Source organism: Anastrepha ludens, chromosome 6 (assembly GCF_028408465.1).
Source record: "Anastrepha ludens isolate Willacy chromosome 6, idAnaLude1.1, whole genome shotgun sequence".
Lineage (NCBI taxonomy): Eukaryota > Metazoa > Arthropoda > Insecta > Diptera > Tephritidae > Anastrepha > Anastrepha ludens.
Genome location: NC_071502.1, coordinates 123,120,564 through 123,142,077, shown reverse-complemented (window position 1 = coordinate 123,142,077; position 21,514 = coordinate 123,120,564). Strand labels below are relative to the sequence as shown.

Sequence of the window (21,514 nt, the reverse complement as noted above, 5' to 3'; positions counted from 1 at the left end):
AAGTAAATGACGAAATCTCCACTGTAACGCTTCCAAGATTACGTTACACGCGCAACTACACTGAGTGGCAAAACAGCAAAAGAGATGAAGCGATTTTGAAATAATTTTTTTCTTCAATAACCAATTATTACATACTTATACATACATATATGTATATGTGTAAGTAGAGGGTGTTTTTTTTAGAGGTTAGGTTTTCAAGTTGGCACTACTTTTTTCGTAGATGGTCTTTTTGACAGCTGTCACTTGATTTATGCTCAGTTTGGTTTGCCATTTCATAATGAATAGACTTACACCTGAACAACGTTTGCAAATCGTGCAAATTTATTACGAAAATAATGGTTCGGTTCGCGCGACGCATCGCGCGCTGCGTCCAATATTCGGTCGACATAATCGTCCATCAGAGTCACTAATTCGATTAACCATGGATCGATTTCGCACCACGTTTGCTCTAGTGGATAATACGCATCCTCAGAGACGTCGTACAGTGCGCACCGAAGACGCTATTGCTGCTGTGGAGCAGAGTATCGAAGAAGACCCGAATGAGTCCATCCGCCATCGCGCGCAGCAATTGGAGATGTGCCCATCCACTTTATGGAAGATTTTGCGGAAATATCTTGGTTTGCGGGCTTACAAAATCCAACTCGTGCAAGAATTGAAGCCGAACGACCATCAAGCGCGTCGCACGTTCGGTTAATGGGCCCAAAACGAGATGGCCACCGATCCCGATTTTCACAAGAAAATTTTGTTCAGCGATGAAGCTCACTTTTGGTTGAATGGGTATGTCAATAAGCAAAATTGTCGCATTTGAAGAGAACATAATCCACAAGCCATTGCTGAGACGCCGTTACATTCTCAAAAAGTCACTGTTTGGTGTGCTCTATGGGCAGAGGGAATCATTGGTCCATATTTCTTTAAAAATGAAGCCGGCCATAATGTTACAGTCAATGGAGAGCGCTATAGAGCCATGATTAATGACTTTTTCGTGCCTGAATTGGACGATGTTGATGTGGACGACCTTTGGTTCCAACAAGACGGCGCTACATGCCATACAGCCAACGCAACAATCGATTTATTGAAGGAAACTTTTGGTGAGCGCATTATCTCGCGTCGTGGACCTGTGGCGTGGCCTCCAAGATCGTGCGATATAACACCGCTGGACTATTTCTTGTGGGGCTATGTGAAGTCGCTTGACTACGCAGATAAGCCCGAGACGATTGACGTCTTGGAAGAGAATATTCGGCGCGTTATTGCTGACATACGGCCCCAATTGCTGCAAAAAGTGGTCGAAAATTGGGCCTCTCGGCTGGAATTTATTCGAGCCAGCCGCGAAGTTTGTCTCACACAGTAAACGACTTGTGTACAAATTATGCATTAAGTTCAGTTCAGTTCATTAAATTTACTGCCATCAGCATTCGAATCAATCATTTCTCCCAGTGCATCATAAAACTTTTTAAGCCCATCGTAATTGTTTATACTGTTTTTTCTTCTTTGTTTTACTTCCCTATTTGTAATTATAAACAATCATTGTGAATGCAATGTGCTCGGCATGTTAGATCAGTACCTGTGTGGGTAAGCAAGTGAGTGAAGAGCACACTTTTATGTGGGTTATTAAATAATTAGCATGCGTTTAAGGGCTACAAAAACAAGTGCAACCACACCACACTACATAAGAAGATTTCGTCATGGTTGTTAAGGTAATGGATTTTTGATGTATTTAAGCTAACTATTACACCACTTGAATGGTGTAAACTTGGTCAAATAAATATATTTATAAGTAAAATGCGAAAACGTAATTAGTTTGATTTCAGCGCCATTTCGCAAACGAATTTAAAATTTGTAGGGTTTAATGAGCATTTGAGCGTTTGAAATATTGTAATCCAGCTCAATTCAGCTCTATTCAGCGCGTTCTATTAGTTTTTATATCATTTAATTTGTACTTACATTTACATTTATTACTACAACAAATATTGTCATTCAGCTTAATTCAGCGCAACCTATTCAATTACAAATAATATAATTTGTGCTTACAGTGTTGGAAATGGATCTGCGCTGTTTCGCAAGATAATACAACTTTTGTTAGAAATTGTGCATTAGAAGTGATGCGATTCAGCTCAATGCAGCTGCCTTTAATCGCCGAATATATCAATTCAGCAAACGAATTTTACATAATTTTGGACTAGTAGAGTAGAATGGGCTAAGATAGGTATGGGGGCACAATAGGTAGGTGGGGGTTTCGTCGCACTGTTTTTGCAGAGGTCACTCGTCTTATGTGAATTGAATACGTGGTGGAGAAAAACTTCGCGACTGTCATTTCGGCCGTCACCATTGATTAGTTATCCTAGTTCAGGCGTCGTTTAGTTTTTTGTGAGCTTTTCTCTGACATAGCATTTTTTTTATTCTACGGTGCAGTGCATTTAATGTATGTAAATATTTGTCAGGTGAGTTTTATTTTACGTAGAAAATAATGCTGAACACGAATAATGTGTTAGTTTTTTGATATTTTTGTTTTAAAAAAAAATATCGACACTAACATAAAACATGTGCTTGGGGGCACTATAGGTCAGCCGTCTGGAGCATTATAGGTCACTACTTTTAATTGAATAAAATAAATTTTAATTGTTTTTGCAGCAAAATGGTGCGTAATTACGTAAAAAACGCAATCGCGGCAGTCCGAGATGGCGCTAGTGTTCGATCAGCCTCTAAACAATTTAAAATTCCGTTCGAAACATTACTTGCTCGCGTGATGAATTAAAGAAAAATTCCTAACTTTTATAACATGTGCAGTGTTCATACTCTATAAATAAAAGTTAAAACGTTAATTTCCAAGCCATGTACATTGTTCTTTTCCCCTCACATATAGTGACCTATCGTGTCCCCCGATTTTGAAAATGTCGAAAAAAAGTACCTTTGTCTTATTGAATGCAGCTTCCAAAATATTTAGCCAAACATAAGTCAGTATAACCAAAATGTTAGCAGATAAATAACCTTTCAAAATATTTAGCCAAACATAAGTCAGTATAACCAAAATGTTAGCAGATAAATAACCTTTCAAAATCTTGCTTATTTTTCAAAATCAATGCAAAAATACCGTAGCAAGAGCTCTCCAAAAAAAAATGACCTATCTTACCCCATTCTACTCTAAGTGTAGAAATATTTCAATTTAGCTCAGATTATAATATTTCGTCTCTTTGTGAGATATTTATTGGGAATAACACTAGTATACAAATTTTGATTTTGAAAAAGTATTTTCTTGTGTAAGTAGCTTTTTTTATTTATGTTGACATACTGCATACGAAATTACAATTATATTTTTTTAATTAGTTTCCATTTCTTAAAAAAAAAATTTTAAAGTTTTTTGAAAAAATAACAGAAATTATACCGTTATTTTATTCATTAGTAGAATTGCGACGTGGTTTCTTCGCTGCCCTTTTGTACTCTGCTTCTGGAGTATCTCGATGAATAGTCCAGCAGTAATCCGCTAACATTGAAACGTTCCACTTACCCTGATATCGTTTTTCCATGTTAGCGATGTCCTGGTGGAAGCGCTCCCCATGTTCATCGCTAAAGGCCCCACAGTTATCCGGAAAGAAGTCCAAATGAGAATGTAAAAAGTGGATTTTCAGGGGCATGTTACAACCCAGTTCTTGGTAAGATGACAACATATTTTCAATAAGTTCAGCGTAGTTGTCGCTCTTCTTATTTCCCAAGAAGTTTTTTGTCACGAGGCGAAAATTGTCCCAGGCTTTTTTTTCTTTGCCTTCCAAAATAGTGTCGAAGTGTTCGTCTTTTAATAAATTTCTTATTTGGGGACCAACGAATATACCTTCTTTTATTTTAGCCTCACTTAATCTTGGAAATTTCTGGCGAAGGTAGTGAAAAGCAGTTCCATTTTTGTTCATTGCTTTTACGAAATTTTTCATAAGCCCTAGTTTTGAATTGAGTCTTATTTTTCTTAAAATTTTGTCTCACACCATAAGTGTGCTGACTCACCACATCCCTACACTATCTAACCTTTGGGTACCGAGTCACACACAGCCCTAACCCCTAGAAACCACCCCTATCATACCGCGAGCAGGCTAACCCACATAACCGCAAGCAGGCTTTCCCACAAACTCCAAATTTACATACTATTAATCCATATATTTCAGGCCCTCAAACCCAAGAAAATTAGTAAGCGACTATATCATGTCTATGTTATCTTAATCGATTTTCAGGTGTAGGAAAATTTCGAAACATGAAAATTTCAAAATGCGATATCTCTGCGAAAAAAAATGATATTTGAGCAAACAAAACGCCATTTGAAAAAAGAAGGATTGTATTTAAAGATGCCATCCTTTAATTTTGGTGAAAGAAAACATCTGCAAGGCTACATAACCTCAAATATGGGCAAAAATGGTATTTTTTTGCACTTTTAGGTTAGGATATCTCGAAAACCAGAGCTGATAGAGCAATTCTGAGGCCAGATTTGGATTCAGCGCATCATAAACCTTCGGAAATATATAGTCTGGTTTCTGGGTCTGAATGTTGGTTAAATTTTGTCGGCCTAGTTCCATTAAACACGAAAGATACGATTATCGTAAAAACTCAAACTAATAAATTAATTTTAGTTATCAATCCGAATTTTGCATGGACAGAGAAGCAGATATTAGTTTAAATTATTTCGGATACTTTTCCTTGTAGACTAGTGTAATTTATGGGTTAGTAAGCATTTAATCCTTAGAAATGCTTAAAAAAACTCAGCGCATAGCATTAAAGCGTTACAAATGGTGAAGGTCAGCACAATGGAATAAACTTGAATATATCTGGGAATACATCAATTCAGCACACGAATCCAACGTGTTTTTGAAAAATTATGTGCTCACGCTTTCGAATGATTGCTTTTTATGTACTTATAATTGGGAATGTAACAATTCAACGAAAATTCTAAATTTATTTTAAAAATTTTTAGGTCAAATATAAATTCAAACTCGCGCGAAAACCGAAATCGTGCGATTCAGCTTGACGCAGTTGACTTATATCAGGGAGTATATAAATTCAGCACACGAATTTAGTGAAAGCATTTTTCCGTGCTTTTGGTTAACTAAATGTCTAATGTCTTTGTAATATTGTGATACTGCTCAGCTCAGCGTATTTTATTATGCCCATTTTTTTCTTTTCTTATAATTGGCAATCACCAAATTCAGTGTTAGTTTGCAAGGAAATTTAATATTTTTGTGGCATTCTAAAAAAATGCATCGCTATTCATCGCCAGCATTATGACTATAGCAGTTATTATTATTTTATCGACACATTTCCTTTACTCTGAGATTAATTTCCTTGGCTATAAAAAAGTCAGCAAATTCCTGTTTGCAAATTTTTGGCTTACGTCTATTGCAAAACGTGCCCAGAAGCAGCAACAATGGCAAAAAAAAACAACAAAAGCTTTTTCTGTGATTTTGAATACTTTCGCCCATAGATCAACGCCAACGCTAATGTCAACTCATGCCACATACCTGTTAATGCCACATAAATAACGCTGAATTTTTGCTTGCCGCAAATACGAGTATCTAAGTAAGCATAAAATTTATAGCGTGCGATCATTATCGCATGCGAGAAAAAATGCAAAACTGCACATTTTGCATAGATTTTGTTTTTTATAATCATTTTGAATTGTTAGCGATTATTGCCGCACACTTCGCATAAAACGAGGTGCACATGTATTCAAATTGAGCATAAGACAAATGTGAAAAATGCCGCCGCTGGCTGTCGCGCAAGACTAATGCCTTGCATCAAAAGACAAAACAAAAAAATTAGCAGTTATGTTAAATGTTAAATGTTTGGGTGTACACATTTGAACGAGGCTGGATGGTGGACAACTTTTTTAGTTAAGTTGAAATTTGTAATTTGTAGTTATTCCTTTGCAAATTGTTGCAATTTTTCCAATTTATTGTCCAATTGGCTGAAGGAATTTATGTGGCACAACACTGCGGGATATTTGATGCTCGTAAATGTTGAATCATCGGTGAGAGATTTCAACACCGCTGTCAACGTTAAAGTGCAAAAATAATGAAATGCCAAGGTGAGTAATTGGTATGAAGAATATAGCGAACCGTTTGCTGTTAAGTGCACAGTAAGCCCCAGTTAATTTGGTCAATTAATAATTTGGAGGATTGTCTACTTGGGTGCCTTTCAACCAGTCCGTACTGTATGCTAGGCGTTCCGGCATTGATCGTGAATTGCATAAATTGGCACGATGTCTAAAGGTACAACTCATCGTTGTACTGGCTATTGTCGGTCATAACTGATCGAATTATACTCTTGCTGGTACGAGTATTACATAGTTTCCACTTTACCCCCGGCGCTGCACGGCTATGCCACTAATCGTGCTAGATTTGCTAGTGTGCATGTGCAATTTCCGTCGCACTTTATTTTTTCCCCTCTTGTTGATTGTTTTATGAATTTGTTCAATACTAAAGTGGCGTCATCAACACTCAACCTTTTCTTCCAATTCCACGAAAGAAGTTTGCCGCAAAAACGTGTTTGGCTGATGACTTTGATTATTTGATGAATTTATGTCGATTGTGATCGACAAAGATGTACAAAGACGCTGAATAGCGGCTGAATATCTTTAGGTGTTTTTGCAAAGCTTTGGAATGGGTTTCCCGCTCGCAAGAAATGCTTTAATGCAAATAAAAGAACAATAAAATGTACTGAATTACCTTTAAGGTAGCTAAATGTCTTATGTAATGAGTGATAATTATCTTAGAATTATTGAAAGCAGGCGGCAAACTTGTTTTACATCTTATTTAGCGGAATGGCAGCTCATTGAGGTTGAAAAAAAATTACAAGGCGGTTATATTAAAATGAGGTTATGAAATTTAACAACGTCGCTGACAAGTGATGATTTGATTAAAAACTTAAAAAAAAGTTATGTAAATGTGCCTCAAAATTAAAAAAAAAAACAAATCTACATAATTTGTTGGTCTGTTTGGAGAAATGACAGCGATTTTATTGAAACCTGTACAAAACCGCTGAGCTAAATTATAATTAAATTAGCCTGAAATGGATCAAATCTGAATTGCTTTTCATTTTATATGAATAATTTGCAAATGCGTGTTGCTTTTCACGCTCACATATAATATATTTATATAGTCAGCAGCAAAATCGGCCAAAGAAATATAGCTTATACATTAAAAATCAATAAAAATCAAAGCGCTGAATCATTTTTGACTTAGCTGAATGGCGTTTGGGTCAACTACACAACATAGATTTGGTTATTTTAGAACTACCGGGGAAACAGATTTACATTTTGCCTTCAAAACAAACTAGTAATAATATCAAATCCTGTTTTTATGTGCTGAATTGTATTCAGCAACAAAATATGGTAAAATATATAACACTCTGGTGCTTACTTTTTTTGTAAGCAATTTAAATAAATTTCAAATAACAAAAGAATGCGATTTGTAGGCGTTTCAATGGTTTTGGTATTAACCAGATTTTAAGCCATAAACCATAACCATAAATTAGTTTGCTGAATTTATTTTATATGTATATATATAATAGGCGCGTACACCCTTTTTGGGTGTTTGGCCGAGCTTCTCCTCCTATTTGTGGGTGCGTCTTGATGTTGTTACACAAATGGAGGGGCCTACAGTTTCAAGCCGACTCCGAGGAGCTTTTTCACGCCAGAAATACACTCGGAGGTTTGCTATTTCCTGCCGAGGGGCGACCGCTATTAGAAAAATGTTGTTCTTTTTTTAATTTTGGTGTTTCACTGAGATTCGAACCTACGTTCTCTCTGTGAATTCCAAATGGTAGTCACGCACTAATCCATTCGGCTACGGCGGCCGCCTTGATTTATTTTACTGATTGAAAATATTGTAAGCACTCTTATCTCTGACTATAAACAATCTTATATTTTATCATGCATGAATCAAATGTAATGCTGAACGAAGCCAAATACACTCAATTCTCAAATCCCCAATAATTTTATAAAAACAGATCCTAACAAAATTTCAAAGGCTGAAAACTACATTTACCTCGCTGAATTGCTTTAGGTCAGCGTGAATTATGAAGGCATTTTATTATTTAAATGCATCAGTACTAATTCAATAGAATAACTGCCAAATTTACTGTGCTGAATTGATTTGAACGTAATTTGTAAGCACTCAATAGCATCGATGGAAAATTTAGATAATTGAGTGGCAGACGATCGGCTGTTTGGGAAAACTCTTTTGCTTTTGAAAAGCGCAAAGCGTATCTGCATAACATTTTTTTTCTTATGCTAATATATCAATTACTAACATCTTTCACTGCGCATCACTACGCCGCGTTTGCACAAATAACAAATTACTCGATCGGAAAAATCAACATTGAAATTGGGTTAATGAAAGTCGTTAATACAAGCAACTGAAAATGCACAGCTGCTGACGACTTACGGGATAGACAAGCAGATTAGCCAGATAGAAAATCGCTGAACGCGAGGCAAACGGACAAGCGCATTGACAGTTGGATTAAAGAGTCGTTTCGAATGCAGGCAGCAGACAGCAGCCAGCAATTCAACAACCGATCGTTCGACAGGCAATCGTTTGGCGCAAAGTAACAATTAAAGTGGCACATAGCAGCTATAAAATACGTGCAAATTATCGACTGCAAAAGTAACAAAGAGCAAATATTTATAAGAGGAAAAAAACTACGCAAACAAAGCGATGATAATTTTAAGTTGCAGTTAGTCAGCAAAAATTTATATTCAGCTGAATATCAGTTATTCGAAGTGTACAGCGCTGTGGGAAAATCGCTAAAGAATTAAATATTTTCCGATAATTTATTTCACATAAGCTGCGGCGTATTGTACATACAAACAAAGTTTTCAGAAATTTTCAATTCCTTTTTAAGTGAGTATAATCTTTTTTATTAAAAATTACGTTTTTATGATCACAATTTTGATTACTGTGTGTCTACATGAACTTCTGCCTTTCAGCTCACTTCAATGTCACGCAATAAAACTCTATTTTTTCTAACTGATCTTTACATGTAGCTCTAATGGAATTTGCTGATTACCATGCCGTTAACTAGGTGTTTGCTTGAACTTTTCCGCTGTAGCAAAACACATTTTTTATCATCGAACCCCTCTCACCTAACGGTCGTAGGAATCAGTCAACGCGTATACCATCTCGGATTTTAATGCTCCAGCAGACTTTTTATTGCACAGCGAATTGTTTCGAAGAAGATCGTAGCTTATTAATTTTTTTTCTATTATTCTATTGCATTTTCAATTTAATGGCATTTGTTATGGCATGAATATCTCCCGTACGTTCTCGCTGCTGTGCTCGTAAACGCAAAGCGATTTAGTGCGGCACGCAATTGCGTGAATATAATCGGTTTTTGGCATTTTGTTGTCTACAAAACGGTAAATGCCGCATGCCTCACGTCATATGGCTGTTCTTTTTTTTTTTTTTTTTTTTTTGTTGCAAACAATGAGTTACGCATTCAATTCTGCCGCATTTCTTAAGACCAATAAATGATCGGTTGGATGAACAGAGAGCCTTTGGTTGGGGTCACTTGCGACTTTATGCGAAATCGTAAAATTCATATAAAAGGTATTTAATGTATGCTTAAGTGGTGTTGCGGGTAATGGACATCAGTTGTTCAGTTGCGTTTTACCAAAATTTTAACGGATAAGCTGAGTGATTCAGCGAAAATGTTTTTAATGAAATGTCTAATATAAATTTGATAGATGCATATTTTGTGGTTACCCCAAGTCTCTTCTGAAAAAATGTATGTATGAGAAAATTTAATTTAATGATGAAAATTTCAACATGACATGTTGAATAACCAGACACCTACAACGGATGCATCATTTTTGAAGGCAAAGCTGGTGATATAAAAAATGCCCTAAATAAACCTTCTGGAGCCGAGATGATGTAAAAACTTTGTGCGGAATATTGCTGTAACTTAAAAATTTTCTTTGCTGAAAATCTGCCGAAGAGTTGAATAGCTGAATAGTTTTGAATTTTAACCTACGTGTGCATACTTCTGAGCTTTGGTAGTAAATAAAAAAAGATCGCATACATACTACCCAGCCTTTTACGCAGAGCAACTTATAAATCTCTAGTGTCAATGACAATGGATTTAACGGTAGAATATGCGCGGAATAGCTTATTTAGTATAAAACATAAAGAATCCCCACTAAAACTTTATAAAGAATTACTGAATATCTGAATACAGTATAAAATAAGCACTACTCTTATATAAACCTCTATTCATATTATAAAAACATACTTACTCCTGCCATAAGTTATAAATTACTATTGGTTAGCTTTTCATTTGCTGAAGAGATTTATCAGTAAAATAAGGGCTGAATAACGGTCCCAATATAGCATAAGCCGTTATTAGTGTTGTGTAAAGCATTATAAGTTACTTTTTCATTTGCTGAATATTCGCTGAATTGCTGAATATGCGCTGAATACAATATAAAATAAATTCTAATCCAAAATAGACCATTAGTAAAATTTTGGAGAATCTATTGATTAGTTTTTCATTTGCTGAATGGACGTTGAATAGCTGAAATGGCGCAGAATAACTAAAAGCATGCAAAAATCACTAAGCTATGTCGTAGCAGAATTTTTCATGCATTTACTGATTAAATTACTCTATGGTACAATGCAGGAATTTAGTTGTTTACCTAAAAAAAATGTCAATGCAAAAAAAAATAAAACAAATTTTTAAATATGTTTTCCAATACACGTTTTTCATTATACACTTTCAATGACATGCAAATCAGCATGAAATCAAATATTAAATAGATTTCAAAACGATATGTAAATGTGTCATGCCATGCATACCATCATATTTAGTTGGATATTTTTTCATTTTTTTGCAATTGACAATCGAGTACATATACTATATAAATATACATACATATACATATGTATATATAATAATTATGCTTCGGAAAACCAGCTAAGGCGCATGCGAATATAATCGATAAAAATTCATTCTACTCTGAGCCCCATAAAGTCGCACGCTCGAAATGCTCAACACGTTCGAAATTTCAACTAATATCTACGCGTTGAATTGCAATTAGTAGCCATAGCGCAATTTGTACCTACATACTCGTACATACCTGCATATGCAAAGTTAAGCTTTTTTGACATATTCAAATTAGGATAGACGAAAAAGTTCAAATATTTGTGCCGAAACTTGGTCAAATATAAATATGAGGTAAGCTTTATGAAAAAACATTAGAAAACAAATGAATCAAAGCAGTTTCCGGTTTTCAACTCTTCGCTTTTTTTGTTTTTGTTTTTGTAATCTGTCACCTTGGGAATGAAATCGTGTGTATGAATGTAAGTTAAGAGCAAAATAAGAAAAAATTTGTTCAGAACTGATTTTTATTTAATGCCAAAATTTTTTGTGGCATAAAATTCTCGCATTACAAGGAACTTTTTCTAAGAAGTTTTATTTTTTATTTCAGATAATTTTGTTTTAACAGGTCTAATTATTTAACTTGCCACTATTCTCAGCAATGATGTAGTTGCTTACTGCTTACTTGTACTTTGTATTTATTATACCTATACCTCCCAGTCGTCTTCCGCATGCCCAGCGGCAACCTTCAACAGTTTTTTCTTACTTTGTTGTAATTTATGAGCACTAGAGCGAATATTAGTACTTTTATGTTAATGACTTTGAAATAAATCATTTTTCTAAAATAAGGCTCTAAGCCATTAGCGATGGGTAAATATATGAACGTACAGCTCAGGGCTCGAGAGCTAGCGCTAACTTTTGTTTGTGGGTTTTAGGTAATAAAAAATGGTAGTTACTTCTTTTCTCTTCTATTGGTCAAGAGGCTAATTGATTACGCGTATCTAATTGATACCCGGAAAAAGTGAAGCTTGTTAGTTGGCAGAAAAAGCTTACTTTATTATTCTCACTCTGTCTATCACTACTATTTCTAATTTTTTATACCACTTTTTGTTTTTTGCATCAACTCAACATTTTTTGCGCATTTCATAATGACTTGATGATTGTGTGTATTATATAGCATATATAGACTTTGCTTCAACACTACCTATTTCTCATATGATAAATGAAACTTGAGTACTGCTTAGCACTGTTAGTTGCCTTCGACGATTTTACTTACTTGTTTACAATCGAAATTTAGGCACTAATATTTTTAAAAAGGTTTAAAATTTAAACAATAAAAGTTCACGGTAATGTCTCCCCAATAATGATTCACCTAATTTCCAGCCTCATGTAGCTTAAGCGCCGGCGCATAATCCCTCACGCACACGAGTCCAACCAGTTTGCTTGCCCAGCTACCCTTGCCGCTTTACCGATTGCATTTGACAGTTGACAAATGTGATGTCGCCGCATTGTCTCTGTTGCTTTTTTCAACGCGTATTGTCAACAATTGTTTCACTGCTTTTTACATTAAAATTGTTTAAATTGCTTTTCATGTATTTAACTTAAGCCTTGACAGGTTCGCACTTGTACAACGGACATTAATCAAAATAGTTCGGCTTGTTTGAGAGCCGGTTTAAGGTGTTTAGCGCACTGGTGTCTGATTTCAGTTATATTGCAACAAAAAAAACAAAATTAAGAAAATAGGAAATCTCAGCGCATTGCTTGTAAGATTACCTAAGCTACTTTTCATAACAAAAAAAAAAACCAATGGAAGTAATTAATTTTTTTTTACCAATAAAAATGTTATAGCTACAAGCACCAAACTTTCAATTCCACTTAAGTAAATCTGTAAATACAGCACTTTTAATTTGCTTAATTTATTGCAACGCCTTTCCGTTTTTCGTGAACACCTGTCCAGCTTGATTGTGCTATAGCTACAAAAAAACAAAACATTCCAAATCGGTTACATCATCATCCCACATTGCGACGTTTCATTTTTCAAAACTTCGATCGTTCTACCAGCCAAGTCCGCTGGTTGGGTTACTTTTAGCGCGAAAAATTCTACGCTTTTCTGCTTCTTGAGCATTACTACTCATTTGCTAATATCAATATTTATGAATCGTATGCGAGCATTTGCATATTCGAATGACTATAAGCAGAATGTTTACTGTTTTTTACGTGTTGAGTTTGTAGTTTTTAGTTTTGCTTTATTTTTTATGCTGAGTGTTGATAAATTTTTTCGTACATAAAAAATGCTATAGTTGTTGACATTATTATAAACCTCTAAACAAAATTTACTCGAAAATCCAACCCAGAGGAGGATCAGCTTATTTAGGCATAACTGCTAGCCTGAATGAGTTTAACGTATTTACATATGTAGACGAATTTAAAAAGGTAGCAGATAAGCTCAGTCAATAATTCTGAAGGTAGATGAATTTGAATTTTGAAGAGTTTTGCATTTGTTATGCAGGATGCCTTTAAGAGCTAAGCGATTATAAATTGAAATAAGAGACGAAGCTGCAAAACAAATAAGTTTATTTTAACGCCAGAAAACAAAATATTCAAAATTGAATAATCCTTACTATTTTAATGCCGCAGTTTCAGACATTTTTCCTCACCTAATACTTATTCAGGTTAAATAACACCAATGGTACCCTCAATGTTTGTTTTCAAGGCTGATAAAAGACTTGGCTTACTCACGAGGACCAATGACAGCAGATAGGCCAACTAGTCAATAGACTAAATACCATGGGCACGTCAAATCAAATTCAAAAGTCATTGAATTTTGCTCTATACTAAAGACCGGCGAATCTCTCCATTTTTGACGAAGCAGCGACCCATAAACCTCAACAAATAGTACTTTTTCTGAGATGAATCGGTAATTAATGAGACTCCTGTACTTAAAAACTAGAAAAGCACATATGTATGATGTAAACTGTCGGTAAAAGAATTTAGCCCTAGGCAACCTTGTGAAAAATGTAACTAAAACACAGTTTGTGGGATCTCAAAACTAGCATGAAGGAAATGGGATAGGACACGAAGAGGAGATGTACAAACGTGTAGTTCCTAAACATTCTGATTAAAAATTACGAAATTTTGATTCAAATTGTAACTTAACTTAACTTAACCAACGAGAAGCCCATATTTACATCAGGAGAACAAAATGGAGAAAACCGCCTGAAAGCAGTAGAATGGAACCCGCAAGGAAGGAGAAGTCGTGACCACCCAAAAAACACTTGCAGAAGATTAATACTCCGCGAACTTGCAGCGCTTATATAACGAGGGCCACTGCAAAAATAATTGCCCGGACCGGGTCAGATAGAAAAGCCTTGTAGATACCCTATGTTCCCAAGAGGACAGAAACAAGAAGAAGAAGAAAGATCAAATAAATTGCCAAAACTTGTCAATAAGTCCCTGTGCTATTTTTATAAAACGCACTTTATATGTATGTATGTCAACCATCATCGGAGTTCTTGCAGGCCACTGCTACACTGAAGTATGTGGCAAAACTGTCTAGAACGACGAGGAAGAAAACCAATTTCACATCTTCTTTGTTACTTTACTCCACTCTCTGATATATGGTATCATTTTTTAGATACTCTAAATCAGATAACACAAATTGATCTTAGAGGCCTTTGAAGATTACCGGTTTGTTGATCATTCGTAACCCAACTAGTAACCCAAACTGTGGTATCACAATGGACCTATTTATTCTGTGATTGAAGTGTGCGGCAGCCACTGGAACCTAATCTATGTACACTAAGATACAACTATATCAATAAACTTTAAAAATAAATGCAAGGTGGCGCAAAATTAATCACTTTATCGGAAGATTTTATCATTTTTGCACATGGTGTCGAACGTCAATTATACTTGAAATTTATGAACAAGACAGCTGCAGTATACAAACAGACTAGCAATGGAGCACATAAAGGTTAAAATAAAGATTTCTTTCTCTCAAAATCCCTTTTTCTATTTAATATTATTAGAAACTAAATTGCATGATTAATTTTACACCACCATTTTAGGCATTTAAAGAGCCAGTAAAGTACAGAAGAGAATAGTCAATGAACTCTGGAAAAAAACTTATATTAATTAACTTATTTTGTAAGTAAATTACTACATTTTTAAATCCGCGTTCGGGTAACAAGAAAAAATGAATTGAAAAAAAAATTATAGTTTATAAATTTAAGTTGGAAGTTAAAAATCAATACATATTTAAAAAAAAATATATCTGTAGCCGCCTTAAATTTATGAACATCGAAATAGCAATTTGAAGTTTTGTAAAACAAAGCGTAACGTTTTTACTCTCAAAGTGAATTAATACGAATAGCAAGAAAGAAATATACAGGTATCCCTTGTATAACGCGGTCTTATACAACGCGGTTTCGATATAACGCGATTTGGAAAAATTAGGTTTCAGTAAAACGCGAAATTTAGGCTTATATAACGCGAAGGGGAAAACACATAATTATAAAATCTGGTAACACTAATTTGCGTACCACATATTTATAATATGTAATGTATTTTTAATGTAAACCGGGAATTACCCTTTTTTGCCTTAGATAGATAGAATAGATATTAATCTAGCACCTTATTACGAAATTGAAAAGGAGCTTAGAAAAACCACCCACCAAAAACTGATAACAGATTTTGCAACTATAAAACCAGTAGATGAACCACAAGGTCCCACAACTAGTTTCTTATCCAATAGCGAAAACTATGTTAAAGAAATATCTTCTGATGAAGCTATTGCTCCCCCAAAACGCCCACGCGCAAAGATCGTTGAAGACAGTGAAACAGACCATATGAAGTTTGAAGAATAACAATAAAGTTTTTAATAAACCTTTAATTTGTTTTAGTTTGTTTTTAAATTTTTTAATGTGCACATAATTATTTAAATTTTGTTTTTTGAATTTTGAAATATGTATGTACATACATATGTACAATATTATTATTCATATCTTGTGTTTTTAATTGTATAAGAAAGTCTGAACTTTAGTATTGAGTTGAAATATATGTGCATCTGTTATTTTGTATGTATTTTATTTAAAAAAAAACCTATTGGAACATAACCCCCAAATTTATATGAAAACTATGTTTTAGATAACGCGGAATTACATAACGCGCAATTCTTCTGGAACGTAACTATCGCGTTATACGAGGGATACCTGTATTTAAATATTATACAGCTTAGCAAGTCCGACCAAGGACTGTGAGTCTATTAGTACACTTTAAAACTTCATTGAAAATGTCTTATGCAAATGCAACAAAAACAAAAACACCTTCATATAACTTTCTCTTTTATCAACTATTATTCCCAACTTACACCTACATCAATTTTAACTACATAAAATTCCCACCCTTGCCTACTCCAAATTTTACTCCCACTGATGCTGAGGTCTAGTAGTTAAATACGTTTAAACGAAAGTAAATTATTAAACATTTATGACCACCTCTGTATCTCCTAACATACACATGCACATAGTAGTTGAACTTGTCAAAGGCTATTAAAATCAGTAAATGCATTCGGGTCAAAAAAGAAGGAAAAACGAAAAACAAAGCAGAAGTTTGGCACCCAGCACAACTGCACCAAGTCAAACTTAAATATGTAAATCATCTCAAGCACAAGCATTCCACTGCCACTGCAGTTCCAGCGACAGGTGTAAAATAACAACAACATATGCACATTCATACGAGTACAAATAACTTCAACACCCAAGATACTGATTTATTGGCTTGATTTTCAGCTACCAGGGTTGTCCGCCAGTACAGGTAAATCTTGTAATCTGAGGATTATCTGTTACCTTGTTAACCACAGGAATGTAACAAATCATGGAATACCCAAACGGGTATTAAAACTACCAAAAGCAAGAAAATACTGCAATAAAGCAGCAGAATTGATTGGTGGTGGAGTAGTTGCTTAACAGAAAGACACTTAACTGCTTAAAAGTTCATTAAAAATTCAGCAACAGCTGCAGGTGTACGTTATTCCAGAAAAAATGCCAGCAAAACAAAAAAATACGACTGGCTCTCCCATTTCTTTCTCTACAGACATATTTTGTTGCATTATTGGCTGTTGCGGAAACTGTAGCTCCTATTTGGCTCTTAGCTTATCTTTTTCGGCAACTCATGCCGTTATTTTCGTTAACGACCAGCTGTTAGTGAACTTCAGTTTAAGGTAAACTCTAGTGGGAAGCACATCGCCGCATGGTAACGTGTTTTTAAGTAGGGGTATAACAAATTTGCACTTAAACACAAACGCAGCCTCAATTTTTTTCGTGAACTGGTAATGTCAAAACGACGCTCACGGCTTATTTATGGAATTTTCTTTTTGTAAAGTTGACGAAGAAATCATATTTGGAAATAATTAAAAATTGCTAATGACATTCTAAGCGGGTAGTCGCAAGCAGGTTGGAATAACCCTTACATTAGGGTGAAAAAAAACATTTTTTATTAATACTAAATTTGTTCTATGACCAAAACTATTAGATATCCATTTCTTAATTTCTTCTTTTTTTAATATTTACCCGTCACGCCAATGCTTTAAAATTACCATGGAGTTCTCTTACAAAAATGCAAATCGATATTATTTAATTTCCTCTTTTCATTTCCCTCCACAAATCTTCAAAAAATTATAGCCCATTCTTTATTAAACAAAAAGCAAATCATTTCAATTATTTTGAATAGAGAAACCAAAAACTCAACAAAAATTTAAAACATTCTAAAAATTAAATTATCAGATATATCCAAAAACTACTTTTTTGAATATAAATTAGGAACCTATTAGTACACATTGCGGTGCATGCGACGAAAATATCTTGTTAACCATACAAGATAAAATTAACTCAAGAAGTATAACGCCGAAACTTATGTTACAACTCTGTTGCTAACCCCTATTGGATATTTGCATAGGTCTGTCATTTCTTAGAGGCAAAAACGTTTGGTAAAAAATATGCAGTCTGTGCTCTACCCAGGGTTCTCGAGGCACAGGGCTCAATATTGCGAATCAGGTATTGCTTTTAAAAACAAAACTGAAGCTTCTTTGGAAGAGCACCAGCGAGCACCTGTCGTTTGTGGAATGCAATAGCTCTCGCTTCAGGAAGCAACTCCATGCATAGCCGTAGCCTTCATTCGCAGAGAAATGTTTTTTTTTTGTTCCACCAGAAATTGTTTCCTACAACATTAGGCCAGAACAATGTGTCTGCTCATTGTTCTTTGGCTTTCAAGAAATTTCAATTAAACAGACACACAAGACCAGCGGCCTTAAGGTGTATTTACACAGTACCATGCCAATTGAGTATCAGTGTCAATAAGTATCGACCAATAGTACCAATACCATATTATTTGGTGGGGTTTCTATAAAATTCGCATAAAATAACATTAGTTCGCCAATGAAATACACAAAACTATCATTGTCGACGTATTTGCATACCACAAACCGAAAACTGATGGTAAGAAATGTCTCTGCACCGGGCTTGTGTGAACTGTCCATAGGTCCTTTGGAGACTAAAACAACAACCTTTTTATTTTTCACTGCTGAACTGGCACGGTACTGATGTGTGTCAATAGACCTTTATTCGGCAAATCTTGTGCCGTGCAACTTCTCATTGTTGCCGAAGGTGGAAACTGACATAAGAGTTCGAAAACTTTTTCGAACAATGAAAGATTCGTATGGCAATATTGTAGTATATAAGAAGATGAGAGGTGTGCATTAAGGGTGAAAATAAATTGGTGACTTGTTAAGGTCTAACAAACTCAAATGTCTTGTAACGGGAAGGTAGTCTACGCACACGTCCCTTACTTTATTTCTCTCTCTCTCTCTCTACCTCTCTGCTCTAACTCGACCACAATCGAAATGAATTTTTTAAATACTCTTTAGAAAAAAATTAATTACTAACAAAAAAATGTATGCCTATGCATATACACATGCGTGTACAATAATAGCAGCGCGACATATTACAACATTTTGACTATTTATTTATCTTTTATTTAATTTTTTTTTTATAAAAATATATTTTATATTTTCCTAATTGACGCTTACACCCTAATTTGGTGTTTGGGCCAGGTCCTCTTACTATGTGTGGGGTGGGGGTTTTCCTCAAATTTTACGCCACCTCCGAACGGCAGATAATTTTTTGTGAGGAGCTTTTTCGTGGCAGAAATACACTCGGGTGTTGTCCATTGCCTGCTGCGGGACGACCTCTGCTAGAAAAAACTTTTACTATAGGTTATACTACAACAAAATCCATATAACTGTAGATTTCTAACTTTGTACAAAATTAAAAAAAAGGTTCAAAATTTCAAACTTTTTAGTCAGAATTTTTAGAAGAATCTCAAGTATGCACTTTTATATACCATTGAAATTTGGTTGGTTGATTTTATATTTTTTTGTAGTAGCAATTTTGTGAATTTTCTCCAGTATAAAAAAAAAAAATCGGACATTCGTTACATAGGCGAAAATGCATAGCACCGCTATCAGAAAAATTATTAACAATCAACGCGATTTACGAGATACTCTAAATTGGCACAATATTATGTCAAAGTTCAATGGGCTACAAATTGCATTCCTCTGAATTTTTCTAGAAATTCTGAATAAAAATTTTGAATTTTGAAAAAGGAAAATTTTTGGATATTTTTAAAATTTAGTGCAAAGTTTGAGCTTTTAAAATGTACGCTTTCTGTTGTAATATAAACTATATTTTTATTGAACTTGCAATATATCGCGCTGCTATTTTTGTAAACACAAGTGCACTTGCTAATGTATATCTCATTACTTATTATTTATTGAATAAAATTTGTGTGTTTTGTGGCAAATTAATTCATAGCAATTTTTGTTTTGCCATCAAATGCAAACAAGAAACATTATTAAAAGCTCATTAAGTGCCTTTAAAATTTTACATCAATAGCATTCGCCGCTTATTTATTCACGTTTAAAATTTATTCATAGCGATAAATTGAGTTCGACATGGCCAAGGTAGGCTGGGTGTTCTTCGTGAACCTCGTTTTACAAATTATTTTTGTCAAAAGCGTAAGTCCAATCATATTTCAGTGGGTCATCCAATTGTTGGTGTAAGTATTTCGTTATAATTATTAATTTTTCCTTCTTTTTTTCTTACAATAATTTCCTCAAAAAGTACGGCCCTTATTTCAAAATGACGAAAATTGAATGCAGAGATGTCAATAAAAGTTTAGTCCTCGTGAATGTTTGCCGACTCAAAGCAGTAAAACGAGACATCACTGAGGCGACAGTTCGTGTGCTGCTACTGAAACCAGTGGATAACTGCAATGTAATTTCTAAACACCCTTGTGTCTCATCAGCAACTCCTTAAAAAGCTTCTAACTTTACTTCATAGATACATGTTGAGCTTCTGCGCAAATACAACTCCTATCAACCTTTTTTTATCAACAATACCTTTGATGTTTGCGCATTCCTTAAAACCCGTAAAAACTCTGTCTATTTCGATATATTATTCAAATTGATAGAGAACTACACGAATGCGAATCATACGTGCCCTTATGAGGTGAGTTTTATGAATGATTTATTACTGTAATTTGTAGATGTTTTATTCTTTTTATATAGGGTGAATTTATCGTCGAGAAATTCAGACCGCTACATAATAATTTGATCTTACCAATTCCCTCTGGTGATTACTGTATTAAATTTAGTTTTTATACATCAGATACTTTACTTATTCAATTGAATGTGTGGTTTAGCTTCAACGAGCTGGAAAAATGGAATATATCCCAGACAAAGAAAGGCGAAGTGAAAACTTTTGTCGACTCTATGACATTTTAAGGTATCTTTAACTGTATTAAAATAAAACTGTAACGCCTTAGTGTCTATACATTGAAAGTATGTAAATAAAAAATAGCTATGGATGGTGTAAGTATTACCCTTTTGGAGCAAAATAAAATAATAAGGCCCTTTTTTAAATATTTATATGGCTGTTGGAACGCTTAATCACTTGAATGGATAAACCTAATTTCACGTGGCTTCCACTGATGGGTGAATGCATTTTCTGAGCAATTTATTTATATAAAATATTTTTTTCCCCCCGCATGGTTCCTAGGTGGGGCATAGAGCATAGTTTATAGACAACTCTCTATTCTGCAAATATCACTCTTCAGATGGCGCTGGTGTCGAGATATTTCTAAAAATCCTTCTTATGATATTCAATTCCGTTTATATGTCAAACAAATGTATGTATGTGTGGTATATTGATTACTTAGGTGAAACGTACACTCTTCCACACAAAAGCTCGATGCAGATGGTGGCCCTGTGACTAATAAAAATATATTTCACAAAATTACAACCTGCATCGCTCGAAGTGCCTATTCCTCCTAGCTTCGTAAATGGCGATAAGTAAAGAGTCTTATTTTACACCCCCTTCTGGTGGGTGTTTGATTCTTTCTAATTGAACTTCTTTTAACAAAAAACGTTGAACATTTTTCAGCGCACATTTAAGCCAAAATCATCTAGATGCCTTTGCCAAAATCGCAGCTATGTGGGTTGGCAATTCGGATTTCTTAACTCTACACACAGCTGTAGCTTATAAAATTACAACAGCAACAAACAATGCAACAACAACAACAATGGAGGCAGCGACTACGCCGACAAATTGCACAC

At 34.7% G+C, this 21,514-nt stretch overlaps 2 protein-coding genes across 6 annotated transcripts in view; one reads left to right on the top strand and one right to left on the bottom strand.

Annotated features, from left to right (window-relative positions):
- The window catches only part of LOC128868944 (KN motif and ankyrin repeat domain-containing protein 1), a 96,797-nt gene that overhangs the window by 56,616 nt on the left and 18,667 nt on the right, over positions 1–21,514 (bottom strand). The gene's annotated exons all lie outside the window — the stretch shown is intronic.
- LOC128868718 (uncharacterized) lies at positions 1,578–20,683 on the top strand. The gene is made up of 4 exons (XM_054111142.1): positions 1,578–1,694; positions 20,022–20,174; positions 20,241–20,408; positions 20,468–20,683. Exons 1-4 carry the CDS (start codon positions 1,683–1,685, stop codon positions 20,681–20,683), a joined length of 549 nt encoding a protein of 182 aa, XP_053967117.1. The 5' UTR covers positions 1,578–1,682.

What these genes read in the sequence shown, in the direction of transcription:
- LOC128868718 (XM_054111142.1), top strand. An exon ending in AACCAGTGGATAACTGCAAT is followed by an intron (nt 20,175 to 20,240) that starts GTAATTTCTAAA and finishes TTTACTTCATAG; the next exon opens with ATACATGTTGAGCTTCTGCG. An exon ending in ATCATACGTGCCCTTATGAG is followed by an intron (nt 20,409 to 20,467) that starts GTGAGTTTTATG and finishes CTTTTTATATAG; the next exon opens with GGTGAATTTATCGTCGAGAA.